Genomic DNA, 15410 nt, shown 5'->3' with positions numbered 1-15410 from the left:
GGCCTGACCAGGCCCGTGTCTGAGCCAGATCTGCTCCAGGAGCCCCATTGCCCTCTGGGACCTCCCGTGCCTGAGTGGGTATGGGCCCGATGGCCAGCTAGGACCATCAGCATTTTGGAATGCAAACACCCATTTTCCATGCTCGGGTGCCAAACACGTGCAGTAAAATTTGCTTGGAAATGAAAGGGAGCTCTGTCTGGAGTCCCCCTCCTGGAGCTTGGCTGCAACCAGGCTGGGCTTGTTGACAGAAAAATCGGAGTGATGCGAGAACCTCCGCGAGCCTCCCGTGAGAGCCGTTCAAATGAAATACAGTGACGCGAGTGCAGCACACCACAGTGCAGAACAAGAATCCAGACTCAAGAACGGAGATCAGTCAAAATCTTCAGATAAAAAAAACACATTTCCCTTTAATTTGTGATCTCTCACTTTGTAAAGCTTTCAGGTCATAAGAACAAAAGACATGAAGATTAAGACAAGATGCTTGTTAAATCTGGGGTTGCAAGGGGTGTGACTTAAGACTGAATAGCCAGACTATAACATCATTCAACTAGTGGCTGCCAAATGTTTCCACAAATGGGTACTTCACTCCCAAAATAAATGATTTTGAAAGCCAGATGAAACCTCACTAAATTGCTGTGTTTGCTTTTTCATCCTGGCGTGGATACTTTAAGATCAATTATAGTTTGTTGTTTTTCAATGTCAGAAGTCATACAAAGCTTTTTATGGGATGTTGAGTACACAACGTTCTTTGCAGACTGGTCAGGACAGAGTTGGAAAGTGCCCACCTGCTGTGCCTATGCAGGGTTGAGGGGAGTTTTTAAGAGACTTTAAGGAACAGAAGCTAAATACAACATAAACAAGTAATCCCATTCACCCATTTTCATTTTAAATTAAAAAATAAAATTAAAAAATAAAAACAAAATCAGTGCAAAATGGTGTGTAACATATTTCAGTAGTTGTCAAGCACTGTGTGATGGTAAGCTCTTCAGCACACACAATCAGTGAATAAACTGACTATGCGAGTGTCTTAATATCACTATGGATAAGGTAAAGATATGTTTTGCCTGTGCTTTTTCAATTTCCACCTCAGAAAATCAATGTGACGTGCCTTTTCCAAATAAACATCAGTGGTGACAAACAAGGCAAAAATTCACTCCCGCAGCAAGTCAGAGGCATCATTACCCACTATTGTTGAAAGTCTTCTTTCAACAACATCCAATACTATCCACCATTCCATGCTTACAGTCCTCCAAAAACATCCAACCCCACACTCTCAGTTCCTTAATGTTTTTCTGTCATCAATCACAGGAGTTCAGCCACAGGGCTTCCGAACTCCGTCTTCCAACTGGATGCATACTTTTTATGGAGAGCTGCTGTTGGTTTTGGCTGGCTGAGCAGTGCTCAGAGCTGTGGGACTCCCCTCCACCTGCGTATGACGTTGGCCAGGCGCTTGACCAAGCCGGCACTAGGCTCCTCCACTTGGAAGGTGCGTGTCAGGAGATTGTAGAAAGAGCCGTAGCCCACCGCCACCACCGTGCAGGTGAGGCAGATGACGTTGTAGGGCATGCTAAAGTCAGGCGTGGGCAGGTTGACCAGCAGGGGTTCCGTGTAGACGCGGACAAAGTAGCTGGACTCCTCTCTGCAGGGGAAGCTATGAAGGAGCCACAGAGGAATACAAACAGTGACTAGTCAGAGTACAGCACAGTACAATACAGTACAGTACAGTGAATGTGTAATTAAGGAAGTCAGTTTGCTGTGGTTGTCCTGCAATGTAGATGTGCCATTAAGGAAGTCACTTTGCTGTGGCTGTCATTTACTGTAAATGTGTCCTTAAGGAAGTCAGTTTTCTAATGTGAACTCACAAACTACTGAAGAGAGGACGCTCCCGGGTGTTATTGGTATCCATGGCCACCATACTTGGCACAAGGCCACTGATTACTGAAGACCTATAAATATCGAAACAAACAAAAAAAAAATCAATCAACACAAACGCTAAAACATTTATACGTCCACTAATCTAATAACAAATTCCTACATGCTATTAATATAGTTACTGAAGGCATGTGTAGCAAATCATACAATTGTCAGAAATTCCTCAAACTCATATTATACTTCAGCAAAAGATAGAGATAGATAGATAGATACTTTATTGATCCCCAAGGGGAAATTCAGGAAAAGAATACTTACCCAACATAGAAGCCATGGTTGGGATCAGGTGTGTACTCAGTCCACTTAAGCAGGGCTCTTTCAAACTGCACGGTCACCTCTGTCACAGAGTTCGGTGGCAGCTGCACCAGCATCTCCAGGAGGTGTGGACGCAGCCTGTCCTTAGACGGCTGATAGTGGATGTAGCCTTGGGGACGTATGAGAAAGTAACAACTGCTAGGAACACCTTTACAAAATGTCTCTTTCTGTAGCTTACAATTTCATTGAAATCAATTTTTGCCTTTTCCATCTCGAAGGGTATACAACTTCTGACATTGTTTTCAACATCCAACATACAATAGTATTAAGCACTGTTTTAACACTTATTGTAAGCATTGTAAGAAATATCGGTATAACACTTGACAGTATCGACATAAGAGTGACATGACACTGTCATGACACATGAACCCGAACCCTAACTCTAACCCTAACCTCTAACCCTAACCCTGATTTATGACAGAAACCGAATGTCACTTAATAACAGAAGCGTTATGTCATAAACGTTTATGTTTGTGACACTTTCATGACAGTGGCATGTCACTCTTATGTTGATACTGTCAAGTAAAGTGTAAGCGAAATATCTTATTGGTCAGTTTCCTGTACAAGAAACATTCCTCAATACTGTAGTACATAATATGACAGGCACTCACTGGGTTTGTTGTCCTTGTTCTTGCTGGTGACGGTGAGGGTGTGGATGTAGAGGCGGAGGTACCAGGGCACTGTCTCCATCAGCAGCACAGGGAAGGCCCGATACGGGTGGTAGTTATAGATGAGCGTGTGGATCTCGCCTGTCTGCAGGCCGAAGCCGGCTACGTAGCGCTCGCTGTGCAGCAGAGGACGCATCATCTCGCCTGGTGTCACAAGCAGAGAAATATACTTGCTTTTGAACTTTTGAAATTGAAGCTTTTACACTCAAGACGGGGATCACACTGGAAACAACGAAGCGGCAGTGGTAAGTGTAACGCAACTCTCCGACCATAATAAGTTCTAAGTAATACAAACGGTTTGCCAAAATTGAATATGCTATTGAATATGCATATTGTCTATGTCTGTATGCCTCTGAGATGGTAACTAGAAAACACTAAATTCCGACTGAAATTCCCTTACACTTCTAAATGACCACAGTCTTAGGACAGTGTAGCGATGCAAATAAGATAAAGAATCCTAGGACCTCTTTGTAGACAAAGAGATCAAATGGGCCTATGCACAGGTCCCCCCCCATTTTTTGCATGTGACGCGACACTCACCACCGTCCGATTTCCAGCGCACCAGGAGGTTCAGAGATCGAGTGCTCCCAAAGGTGTCTTTATTGGTCAGGTCATACATAGCATAGGTCCTCCGATCTCCAAGCACCACAGCTTGTGTAAGCAGGGGAGAGACTGGAAGCAGATCAAACAGCTCCCCCTGTGGGATAAGCAAGGTCATGTCAAACACATGTCAACAACAGAAGAGGCAAGAAGGGACTTTTTTTTGGTTGAGCAGTCCAGAAGACAAGCTTTTCTCCCTTAGTGAAGATAATTACGATGATGCACGTATATGGGAGAATGGTAGTAAGACAGAAAATGGAGCCAACCTCAGGGTTATCTGTTACATCCACATAGACTTTACTGGAGGATGCAAGAGGACAGGCCTCCGTCAGGGTGCGGGAGAACATCTTGAACAGGGACCACTCTGAGGGACAAAACAGAAGTACAGGAAATAAAGCATATGACAAGCAGCGGCAAGCAACGGAGGACACAACTGGTATCAAACTCAGAAAAGACGAGGACATAGAAATACTAGGGCTGTAAAAATAACTGATGAATTTCGATTAATTAATTTGGGAAAAAATAACTGATTAAAAAAAATAGCCCAGATTAATCGATTCTGTATGACCGTTGACCCCGAGCCGTTCTAGTCAGTAACCATTAGACTGTAAAATGAAGGAGAGAGAAGAAAATGTGCTGCCTAGATCATTGATTGGAACATGTACTCTTAAAAAACAGCCTGATGGTGTTAATAAAAATAAAGTGTTGATTAAAATAAAGTCCTCTGCAATGTCTGCAGCAAGGAATTTGCATATCACCGGAGTTCGTCAACTCTAAGTCTCACATCAATGCAAAGAAATAGTGTTGACATTGAGGGGAGTGTTAATTTATTTTCATTGTGTAGGTTACATCTGTGGCCTGAAATGCCTTGTATGTGAAAAAAAAAACTTCTTGCCGAAGCACTTTTGAATTTATTTCCTCAGCATATTAGGTCATATCATAGATTATTATGGCCATTATTTGTGTGTGAAAATTACAGTGAAAATAATAATAATAATAATAGAGTTTTATTTAGTAATAATAATAATAATAATAATAATAATAAGAGTTTTATTTATAATTTATGTAATAATAATAATAATAATAATAATAATAAGTATTATATAATAATAATAATAATAATAAGAGTTTTATTTAGTTTATTATGGCCATTATTTGTGTGTGAAAATTACAGTGAAAATAATAATAACAGAGTTTTTGAACTTTAATGTCACTAATGCTGATTATTCAATGATTCATTTTAATTTAAATATTTAAAATACTTTCACAGCAAAAGTTATATATGCGATTAATTTAGATTAATTAATCACAGAGTATGAAATTAATTCGATTAAATGTTTTAATCGATTGACAGCCCTTAGAAATACACATTCATAGTCATATGTGGGGCCATGGAAAGGAGTGTTTTTTCTCTGGTCTGGTGCGCCGGAGTTAGTGTTGCTTTTTCTCTTATCCTCAAAGACACTTAATCACCTGTGGCCACAGTGGGAGAAGTGACTCATACTGGGAGTGGGAAGCAACAGCCAGCGTTTTATGAAATAAGAAAAAAATAAAGACTTAACAAACAAAACCAAAAGGAATAAAGCCGCTCAGGTTCTCAGTGGGTGACAAGTCTGGCGGGGTAGACTTTAGAAAAGACTGTCTTTGGTGGGAATGAAGTTAAAGGATTATTTCAGATTATATTTTGTTACATGCACACACACACACACACAAATTATTTCCCATCACACTGAGTGCATCTTATGCGCAACACGCTCAGCACATCAAGGCAAGTATTTATGTATATTTGTGTAACATGTGTGATAAAACATGAGTACGGTTGATATAATCTTGGACTCACCTTTTTTTCCCTGGCCTGAGGTATGCACATCAAACACCACATTTAGTGTCTGTCTCAGCTCCCATGACAGGGCCTTACATTCCACATCCTGGAAACCATGAAGCCCATTAACACACAGCTACAGGCTTAAATGCTCGCAGGTCATATGAAACTGATGTGACACTGCCCTCCTGTCACTCACTTCGTAGCACAAGGAGCTAATGCTCTGATAATGACTGACTGACTATTATTGTGTTACATGCTCCAAATGTAAAGCACTTTGAGCTGCATTCTGTGTATGAAAGGTGCTATACAAATAAGGTTTATTATTATTATTATTATTATTATTATTATTATTATTATTATTGCGAACTCTAAGCCCATGGTTTCAGTACCAAGGGAGCACAATAGCTGATGAGATATTGGCTATTCAATATATTGCTAATGTCAGTGTATGGCGGTGTCTGACTGCTACCTCACCTGACACACAGGTCGGATATGTATTGCCTCAGAGTGGAAACTGCTGTGGAAGAGCTTCTCTGACTTCATCAAAACCGCCAACCCAGCCTGAGGAGTGGGAACAGAATAGAACACTCTGACACTGGTTGTCATGGCACAAGTGAGACACAGTACCAGAGGAAGATGGATTAGATTTTCATTAGTCTATCAAGGAGAGGGGAAACGAGGCTTGTTTTATGGGCAAGACACAGATTTGGCAAGACCTCATCTTTTTTTAAATACAGACCCGACAATCTGAAACCATTATTTTTATCAGCAATATTATTGTACCAGGTTTGTGGATCTGTAGAGGGTAAGAACACTATCAAGTTTATACACAGCATGGAGTCGGGTGAACACAACACAGCGACAAACTCAAGCAAAACATTATTATAGAACAAAAGGGTGCACAGAAATACTCCTTCTGCAGCTGTAAGAGGGGAGTTGACTGTCCTCAGAATTGATAGAAAATATCCCATACTACTGCATCGCCAATATTCCCCATTTCACATTCCTTCAAAATGTATTTTATTTCCTTGAAATTGATATAAAATAAAGAAAAGTTTCCATTTGGAGTTAATCTACCTTCGAGCCACAAGGCAGAAGCTTCTTCCAGGGCGTGAGATTCTCAGTGCAAACAATCTCACGTGGCAACATAGCATAGCGCAAGAACCGGGGGTCTGTAACTGCAGGAAGAAAGGCCAGATTCACTGCATTTCAAAATGTACATGGCAATCTGGTTGAGTAAATAACAAAAAATGTACAGATTCAATAATTTCTACCCTCTCACTGACAACTCAGTTATTGTGAAAATTGAAGTGTCAGGTTTTGACTGTCTTTTTAAGTTTTTTTTTTTTTAAACATAGAACACAATACAGCCATTCATTTATTAGAAATTTGGGCAAAAATGTAAAAGACTATGTTATTTGACAGACTAAAGGTATATTAGTGGTAAGTAAGTGGTATTTGAAATTATAGTGCATATATTTTCTAGGTAAGTCTGTGAAATTGTGATGATATTTATTGCCCATCCATTAATGTCAGTATAGAAATATGAGGATGTGTGTTTGTGAATAGATGGAAATCTCAGCAATAATGTGTGTAAACAAACTCACCATTCTCAAGACCTAGGGGTTTAAAAGAGGCACTGGGCTGCACAGTGTTGGTCGAGTCGATGAAATTCAAAGAGGCACAGAAAATCCCAGACAAGACATTGGTCAGCTCCTTCCAAGCACCATCAACACTAACACAAACAACAGACAGCCCTAATGTAATTATTCAATCTTTTTACATGGCATTACTGCAAAGAAAACGGCCTCTCACATGCTAATTATATGCTATATATAATTGTTTGAGGTTACTTTCTTCTAACAGACATCTTTTAGTCTTAGGACCACATAAGAAAGCACTAACTCAGTGACTGAGTCCTGGAACCAAACCCAGAGTTCTGCCCCTGGAGGGGAGGGCAAGAAGGGCTGTCCCCATTGCATGGTCCTCCAGAAACCCTGGGTGAAGGAGATGTGGAGCTCCCGCACGGAGAACTTGGAAATGACCTGGCCCAAAGACTTTGGGAAAAGATGATAGTGGGAAACTGGAGAGACGAAGCAAAGAATGAGAGGCAGCCTGTTAAACACGATGAATTAAGGTAAGTGTGACGTAGTGGATGTAGGCTATTGAAGATGTAGCCTACACATGGACTGGTATGATGTCCCATTAACCTATATCATAACGTTAACACAAAAACACCATATTACCCAGCTAGTTGATAAATTACTCTATTTATTATGTATAGGGAATAAGCTGTTCTACAATAAAACTGAACAAATCACGCCAGGGATGGATTACTGCACAGGCCTACCGGGCCCAGGGGCCCTGAAGCCCAAGCTTTTGGATGGAATCATTGCCTCAATATCAACAAATCAGGATGTAGGCTATGAATCTGATTGAATTTAGTATTGGCCATCCCCAAAATGCACCAGAATACAGGAAATCACATTAAACAAATTAAAAAATTTCTGGGGGAGGACCCCCAAACCCCCCCTCCCACATAAGCAACAATTACTGGGGGGCCCTTAATACATCTGGGCCCAGGGGCCTGAAAGTTCATAATCCGCCCATGACTCACGCCATCATGAAACAAAAAAGCTAGTTAGTTAGCCTGCTACCTGACAAGTGAATTGAATTGCAATGCATACCTCTTTTGCCTTTGAGAAAATCTGTATCCCAAAGAGTGCGAAATTGAAAGCTTGCATAGATGTCGCCAGATTGCAAAGGCCTAATCACCAACTCTTCTTTAAATTCGTCTTTAAACGGTGGAGGAGGTGCAATCTCCTTGGTTGTTTCTGGTTTGACCATTGCTTCCTCCGTCGATTGCCACTGCTTGTCATCCTGTTCTTTCTCGATGGGATCAATATCGGAGACGATAGGAGGCACCTCGCCCGGTTTCTCTAATTTTCGTTCAATTGAAACTTGATTGGGCTCGGTAGAGGGTTCTCCCCTCTTTGTCTGGTCAACATCAGCAGAAACTTGGCAAAGTTGCAAACAACAAATAGCAGCAAAGGCTAGTAGTAAGAGAATTGAGCTGTGAGCTGCCATCTTCGGCACTTGCTGTGGAGGCAACGGCACTTCCGTGTCACATGGATCTGACTTGTCCAATGCGGAGACAGCATCTGTATTTGTTAAGACCGTCTCCGTGGGGTGACTGCGCATGAATTCCAGGCTGAGTGAAAAAGTCACAGACGCTTGTAGACATCTCTAATCTTAGCGTAAACAAGTGTTTGCAATATAGGCTATCTATCATCTAGCCTAAACCAGCTTTCTTGTTGAGAACATTCAAGTCGTCATTATCTGCAGGTTTCCTTATCCTGAACCTTTTTAATAATAAAAATGGGTTACTCGACGTAAGCTAGCCTACTCCACATCCAGTTTTTATTTTTTATTGTTCACAACTGATGTGGCTTAGCCTATGCATGCATGACATACACATAGGCTACATGTTTGATATTCCTGAAAGCATAACGCTTCCATATGGGCCTAAATGACGCCTAGGCACAATTAATAGCCTAATAATTGGGAATCATCAAATTTATTGAAATCTGTTTTGATTGGACCCATAGACTACATACTACATTACATGGAAACAATCTGTAGTCTCAAATGAGTCAAGGAGCCGCCACATAGACAAAGCATCTATCCTACACAAAGCTGCACGGCTTCTCCATACTATGCAGTTTTGATGGAGAGGGTAGGCTATCGCACTACAATCCGATTTGCTTCTGCCACCCCCCATTTCAATTCAGACATTTGCTTTATCGCACCCTCCGCCTATTTCGCCGGCGAGGAAGATGCTGACAAGGCTAGGGCAAGAGTGGTGGTGACAGCCCAGATGGGAGCCTAGACTGTCTGACAGAAGGATGCAACCTATTTAATCAATGGAGGAAAATATATTGAAATCAGAAATCACTGATTTACTACAAATCGTCAACGGTGGGCTCATAGCCTACGTTTAGCCTACAGTCACTGGGTACCACCGTCCCTTTCACTGCCCGGATACACATATCCACGTCTCCCTCCCACAGAGACACGCGCGTGCACACACGCTCCAAACACATAGGATTTACTTCCCCCCTCACGCGCGCTGGATGCTGAAGGCGGCTGTCATACTGAATAGCCCAATATTCGCTCGGCTGCTAGTCGGTCGGTGCTGACCTTGCTCGTCTCAAACAGGGTTTTCAATATTTTATTCATAATTCTTGTACGATAGGCTGCCCCCATGGCTGCATCGGATGGAATGGAGCCATGCATTCTGCAGCGAGGCAGATCTCAAAGTGACCCGAACATCCTTACCGAGTCGAGCATCGATCTATCGCAGAGCACAGGTAAGCGAATGAAATGTTTTATTGTCTGGAGATTCCATCAGGAAAGGCGTTTCATAAATGCGACGGTCGGAGTGTCCAAACCAAACCCCAATTCATCCATGCTATTCAAGCTCACCAGAAGATAACGCGCGTCTTCACGTTAAAGCTGGAATGGTTATAACATTTACAATTGAAAGAAACAGTGACGCATTTGCCTTCAAGAAATGTTCAGAATTAGTGTAAACTAGTGTCATGTGTCGTTCATTTAACAAATCCAAACAATTATAACTGGAGTATTTCTCAGAGAGTCAATAAACGCTATTTATAACCAGTATTCCCCTTGCAGGCGATATAATTGCCGCTTTCTCAATCAGTGCAGACGTAGATCTGAAAATAGCCATGTGAAATGACACCGCACATTCCCTCTTCGCCGTTGTGATTGTGTTGTTGTTATTATTCCATAACATCTAGTCAATGAGATGTGGCCCACTGCTCCATTTTTAATGTCTGTGTCCATCACCAAAAATAGGTTACACGTTGCTAGAATAGGCGTATAATACGAAACAGCGAGAGCGTTGGTTATAAGGTTTGGGAGACGTTTGTCTATCACGGCCTTTTTGCTCACCTAGCTTATTCCGGCTTGCGACTGCGCACTTGCAGCTTTACTTGGTCAATATTTTGAATGGATTGCTGGTTATAACTGATCAGTAGCCCTACTTTTACAAGCGAAGGAACCAGCTTGGCAGATTTTGAAAGATGCTCGGCCATAAAACAGCCGGTGTGAAAAAATTATATCATTCAAATCACCTGTCTAGATTCAATAATACTATTGTATGTTTTACATGTCATGATGAGTGAATGTCATATGATTAGGCTACAGTAGTCTGCTCCCATATTCTCCATAGGAGAAACTGCTCCAACACATTTGGATTCCTTTCTTTGGAGCACTGTTAGCACAACAGGTTCCATTAGACCTGCAGCTGTGCAGGAACTTACTAGACTGGCAAGGGTCTGACCAGCTCAGTGGAGTTAGTGCTGTCTGTATTCATGGCATTGCCTTCGGATGAAATAGCAGTCTGTTTCAGTCACAGTTGCAGTATCCTTAGCATCTTATTGATTTAGGAACAGGGGTGTAGTGGAGGCTAAATGCAAGTAAGCGTAGTTTATCCACCTCTGAAATTTCAGAGATATAGTTTATCCACCTCTTATTAGAGTTTATCCACCTCTCAAGAGAAATTATTCACCAATTGCAACTTTTAACATTCAAAAATCAGACTGTATTATTCACATTCCCAATATGTACACTCATCAACACTGTAGGAACCATTTAATACCACTGGTATTGTTATAAGCATTGGACAATAGTCTCCACCATCATCAAACATTATTGTAATAAATATTCGACACCGCATGGCGCAGTCCACCTTATGATCACAGAATTCATACTTTATCCACCTCTTATTTTACCACACCCCTGTATAGGAAAGAAAACAGGGTGGGCATTTTCATTTCATTGTCTCAATAAACCGTCACAGAGATATCACTTTATTCCATCCTAAGACAACTGATTCTCTAAACTTAAACATTAATTAAATTATACATTAGACTTTCAATACTATTAACATATAGGTCTCCTCACCCATTTTTGATCAACTATACTAACAGCACAGCAAGTGCCGCCAACCATGAGATGTGCGTGATATAGCTGGGTTGCACCATTGCACACAGTCCAATACAATAACCACTCTCAGATTCATTGCTGTGATGAAGGGTGCATAATTGAAGTGCCTCCAACTGCATTGTCAGACTGTTGTACACACTTAAGTCTTCCGAAATGGACTGTCATCGTAGCGGTCCTCAGAGATTCCCAAGAACATTTGGTTCCTCCACATACCGTCAGAAGCTGTTTGGTGATGTATCAAGCGCTTTGCCTCAGCGAAGTGATCATTAATTAAGCCGCAAATTCAATTGAGATGCTGGAATTCTCCTGAGCCTGATCCATTTAGAAGAGAGTGCCGTATCACATGGGGGAAATGTGATTGATTTAGGGGCTTTTAGTCTTTAATATTTTCCAGAGAAGACATTCAAGGTAACAACTGTGCATCAGCACTTCAGATGTTTAACTGATTAATCTCTTGTGGTTATGAAAAAAAAACTCTCTGACATTAGACTTGCACTTCCTGGCTGCTGGACGCTTTCATTATATTTTGTAAATACTTTGATTCATCACTCACTATAGAGCCGGAGGAACAACCGCAGTTTACAATTTTAGGTCACAGCGCTAAGAAATATTTTTATGATAACAAAGTAATTCATGATAACTGAAAATATACAAGAGTATTGTCATAAGTATAAGTATATATACTTTTTTGATCCCGTGAGGGAAATTTGGTCTCTGCATTTAACCCAATTGGTGAATTAGTGAAACACAAACAGCACACAGTGAACACACAGTGAGGTGAAGCACACACTAATCCCGGTGCAGTGAGCTGCCTGCTACAACGGCGGCGCTCGGGGAGCAGTGAGGGGTTAGGTGCCTTGCTCTGGCACTTCAGCCGAGGCAACTTGTAACCCTCCGGTTACAAGTCCAGAGTGCTAACCAGTGGGCCACGGCTGCCCACGGTCATCCATGTGAGTGAACTGTCAAAGCCCATAAGATGATTTCTCATAGACTAATGACCAGTTCAGCTTAAGTGTCAACTGTATTTATGCATATCTGCCTCCACTTTGACCTTTTTACAGAGCTGGTTTCCGCAACCTGGGTTAGACTTAGCTCTCTTTAGCAGGAAAAAAATGGACTGAGGAAAATGGACAGGAAAAGCTATCACTGAGCAGAGTAGCTACTGACCACATGGTGGACCATGGTACTGACTGTGCCAAAGACAGACATGCACTCTCAAAACAGGCTAGCATGCACACACTGTTCAAGAGACTTGAACGTTGGTCTCCTTGCATGTTTGTGCCTCTGTATGCACCTTATCCATGCCTGTGTGTGTGTGTGTGTGTGTGTCTTTCTGTGCGTTTGAATGGATGTATGTATGTGTGGGTGTTTTTGTGTTTATTTGAAGCTATAACAGCATATATAAATACGTTTGTGTATGTGTGTTTGTGTTCACCTGCAGCCTGTGGTGTTGCGGTGAGCCAGTGAGAGTTCTGTACATGCCAGCGGCCGGATGTGAGTCATCACTGGCGTTTCATGCCGGGTGGTGAGAGATAGCTGAGTGTGTGTGTCTGTTTGGGGGGGGGGTTGTAGGGTTGAGAGGGCTGATTCACTGGTGGCGAGAAGTACAGAGGTCTGTTCTGGGTCTGTATCTGGGTGAGACGGTGTCTGCTACATTAAGAGCCTCTTTCACACATACAGGCATTTCACCCTGAGTCTTATTCTCCAGAGAGGGAAATATTGTATCTCCATGTCTGCATGTGTGTGTGTTGTATCTCCATGTCTGCATGTGTGTGTGTGTGTGTGTGTGTGTGTGTGTGTGTGTGTGTGTTTGTTGAAAAAGTATATGTACTGTATATGCATATGGATATGCATATGTATGCAGCTATTATGCCGTTACTATTTAGTTATAACTGTCATATTATTAGTATGGTGATTTTCTGGTATATCTATTGGATGTGTCACTGGGATTATGAATTTGAAGTACCCAAATATTTTGAAATGCTTTGTTGTTTGATGCTGGACGTGTTGAAAAAGGCCTGAGAGAGGGAGAGAACAGGAGCAGTGAGACTGACACAGAAGACACTTCCCCTGACCTTGTCGAGTACGGTTCACTGCTCTCCATCTCTCCTCAAGCATTAAAAGCGAACAACAACAGTAACCTTCCCCAGAGATGCAACAAGGAGTACATTAGACACTTGACAGAGGGCTTTTTTTAGTGCCAGCCGTAGAGCTAGCATGACTGTGTAAGCGTGTACAAGACTGCCGCGAGTACCTGCATGTGGACTCCGTATGTCCGTGGTGCAACCCGAGGGAAGCTATACAGTGAAGCGAAGACAAAGTGTTTCTACTCATCAGGTCGGAGCTACACGCATCTTTTTGTTTTCCTGAAACTGAAAAAGGATACACACTGAAGATCAGTGAGACAGATAATGGTGAGGTTGAAAGTACAGAACATTATTATGTCAGGTATTGCAGTTTGAAAACTGCTCCTGTCACAGTTAATCCACAGTGTCAGCGGGTGTTTTGAAGAAAGATGTTTGTACATGCACTTCTCTTTAAGGACATAGCTCCCAAAAATCTTATCAGGCTGCATCACCATATCACACATTTGCACTGCACATTGCTAGTAGAAAATGTTAAGTGGTCAGCACATTATTAACATTATTACATTATATTAATCAGAACAAATTAAATAAGAAGTGTGACCACACACATACAGTAATTCCTCTTTATGAAAGAGTATTGACAGAGGGATTAAGACAGAGAGAGTCAGACAGACTGTGAGAGAAAGAAGGTGTCAGAAAAAGAGGGGGAAGGGATGTATGTGGAAGCACAATGAGCTGAGACCGGGCTGAGAAAATGACGTTGTGTGACTCACCATAGAAATCAGCATCAGATCTCTGCACATGCTGTGGAAGGTATACGGCTGCCTAACAGGAACTCTCTGAAAGGTAATGGAAGACAGCATATGGAAATATTTCTCTATATCTGTTTCTATAGCACACACCCACAGCGTTCATTTCCCCTCTTCAAACCAGGAGGAGGGGAATGGCTGCTTTTGGATCCATTATGCAATATGCATTTTCACTGTCATAGACAAAGTGCAGCATTTGAAATGTGCTCTTAAATGGCAGTGTAGTCTAGCCATTTTGTGTGTAAAAAAGGATTTCAGTGTGGTATCACTGTTTGTGTGTGTTTACCTGGAGCAGAGAGGACAAAGAGGTTTAGACCACGTCCTCTACAGTGTGTTGGGCATGTGCTAATCCAGCCAAGCTGTGAGGCTGGGGATGCTTAAACACACGTGTGCGCGCATACACACACACACACACACAAACACACACATGCGTTTGTGTGTATCGTCTGCCACCTTGCTTGTAGGACTGGACATGTTGAAGAAGGCTCTTTGAAATTGGCTGCTGTGTGGACTGCATGTCAATGGTGTGCTGACGGTGTGCCAAGCAAGCGGGACAGAGAGGACTTCTGTGGTTTCAACCCCAGAGAGAGAGAGAGAAAAAGAGAGAGAGAGATATCCAAATCCAGACCTAGTCTCAAGCTCAGAGACTATGACTGAGGCCAAATCACTAGTCTCCATCAGACATCAGACAGTGGGACCAACCGAGTAATTACTTCTCCGAGAGGCTGCTGTTCAGCTCACAGTGCACTGTGTCATGAGTTTAGCAGCTCGAAACCGCCTGGACTCATGAGCTATTAGCACATAACTGGGGTTATAAATACACTAATATACACACTTATGGGAATACGAACTCTAAACGTGTCTGGCACATGTAGCTCCACGGAGAGGACTCATCTTGAATGTTACCTAATGGCAGCGTATGCTTGTTCTGCACACTTCTCCTTTGTGTGCTGGAGACCTGCTGGTTGTATTGTCACTTCCCAAAAGGCTACAGCTGCAGGAGGTCCGGAGGAGCCTGTCAGGGTTTGGTGTTTTTGCAGTCTGTCGTGGCGCGCTGTGGCTCTGTGGCTCCCAGTGGCTCTGTGGCTCCCAGCGGCTCTGTGGCTCCCCGGAAATCTTCCAGGCGTTGACCTGAATCGCGTTTTTC

General features: G+C 42.3%; 2 protein-coding genes across 2 annotated transcripts in view; one reads left to right on the top strand and one right to left on the bottom strand.

The window, feature by feature from the left end:
• Positions 1-381: 381 nt before the first annotated feature.
• On the bottom strand, positions 382-8475 carry pigt (phosphatidylinositol glycan anchor biosynthesis, class T). The gene is made up of 12 exons (XM_042098605.1): positions 8025-8475; positions 7243-7420; positions 6945-7072; positions 6415-6515; positions 5812-5898; positions 5353-5440; positions 3779-3876; positions 3453-3609; positions 2856-3056; positions 2188-2353; positions 1863-1946; positions 382-1651 (listed from the first exon to the last, which is right to left on the bottom strand). The coding sequence occupies exons 1-12, from the start codon at positions 8422-8424 to the stop codon at positions 1402-1404; spliced, it is 1938 nt and encodes a 645-aa protein (XP_041954539.1). The 5' UTR covers positions 8425-8475; the 3' UTR covers positions 382-1401.
• Positions 8476-9344: 869 nt separating this feature from the next.
• The window catches only part of phactr3a (phosphatase and actin regulator 3a), a 29000-nt gene continuing 22934 nt past the window's right edge, over positions 9345-15410 (top strand). Inside the window, exon 1 of the mRNA XM_042097222.1 lies at positions 9345-9707. Within this exon, the coding sequence (XP_041953156.1) occupies positions 9602-9707 (106 nt within the window). The 5' untranslated portion in view covers positions 9345-9601. The remainder of the gene's footprint in view (positions 9708-15410) is intronic.

Source organism: Alosa sapidissima, chromosome 7 (genome assembly GCF_018492685.1).
Source record: "Alosa sapidissima isolate fAloSap1 chromosome 7, fAloSap1.pri, whole genome shotgun sequence".
NCBI lineage: Eukaryota > Metazoa > Chordata > Actinopteri > Clupeiformes > Clupeidae > Alosa > Alosa sapidissima.
Note: the sequence above shows the minus strand (reverse complement) of the source record. Positions and strands in the feature narration are given on the sequence as shown.

What these genes read in the sequence shown, in the direction of transcription:
- pigt (XM_042098605.1), bottom strand. Translation starts at nt 8,424, where the DNA reads ATGGCAGCTCACAGCTCAATTCTCTTACTACTAGCCTTTGCTGCTATT. An exon ending in ACCCCTAGGTCTTGAGAATG is followed by an intron (nt 6,516 to 6,944) that starts GTGAGTTTGTTT and finishes TTCTTCCTGCAG; the next exon opens with TTACAGACCCCCGGTTCTTG. An exon ending in AACCATGGCTTCTATGTTGG is followed by an intron (nt 1,947 to 2,187) that starts GTAAGTATTCTT and finishes CGATATTTATAG; the next exon opens with GTCTTCAGTAATCAGTGGCC.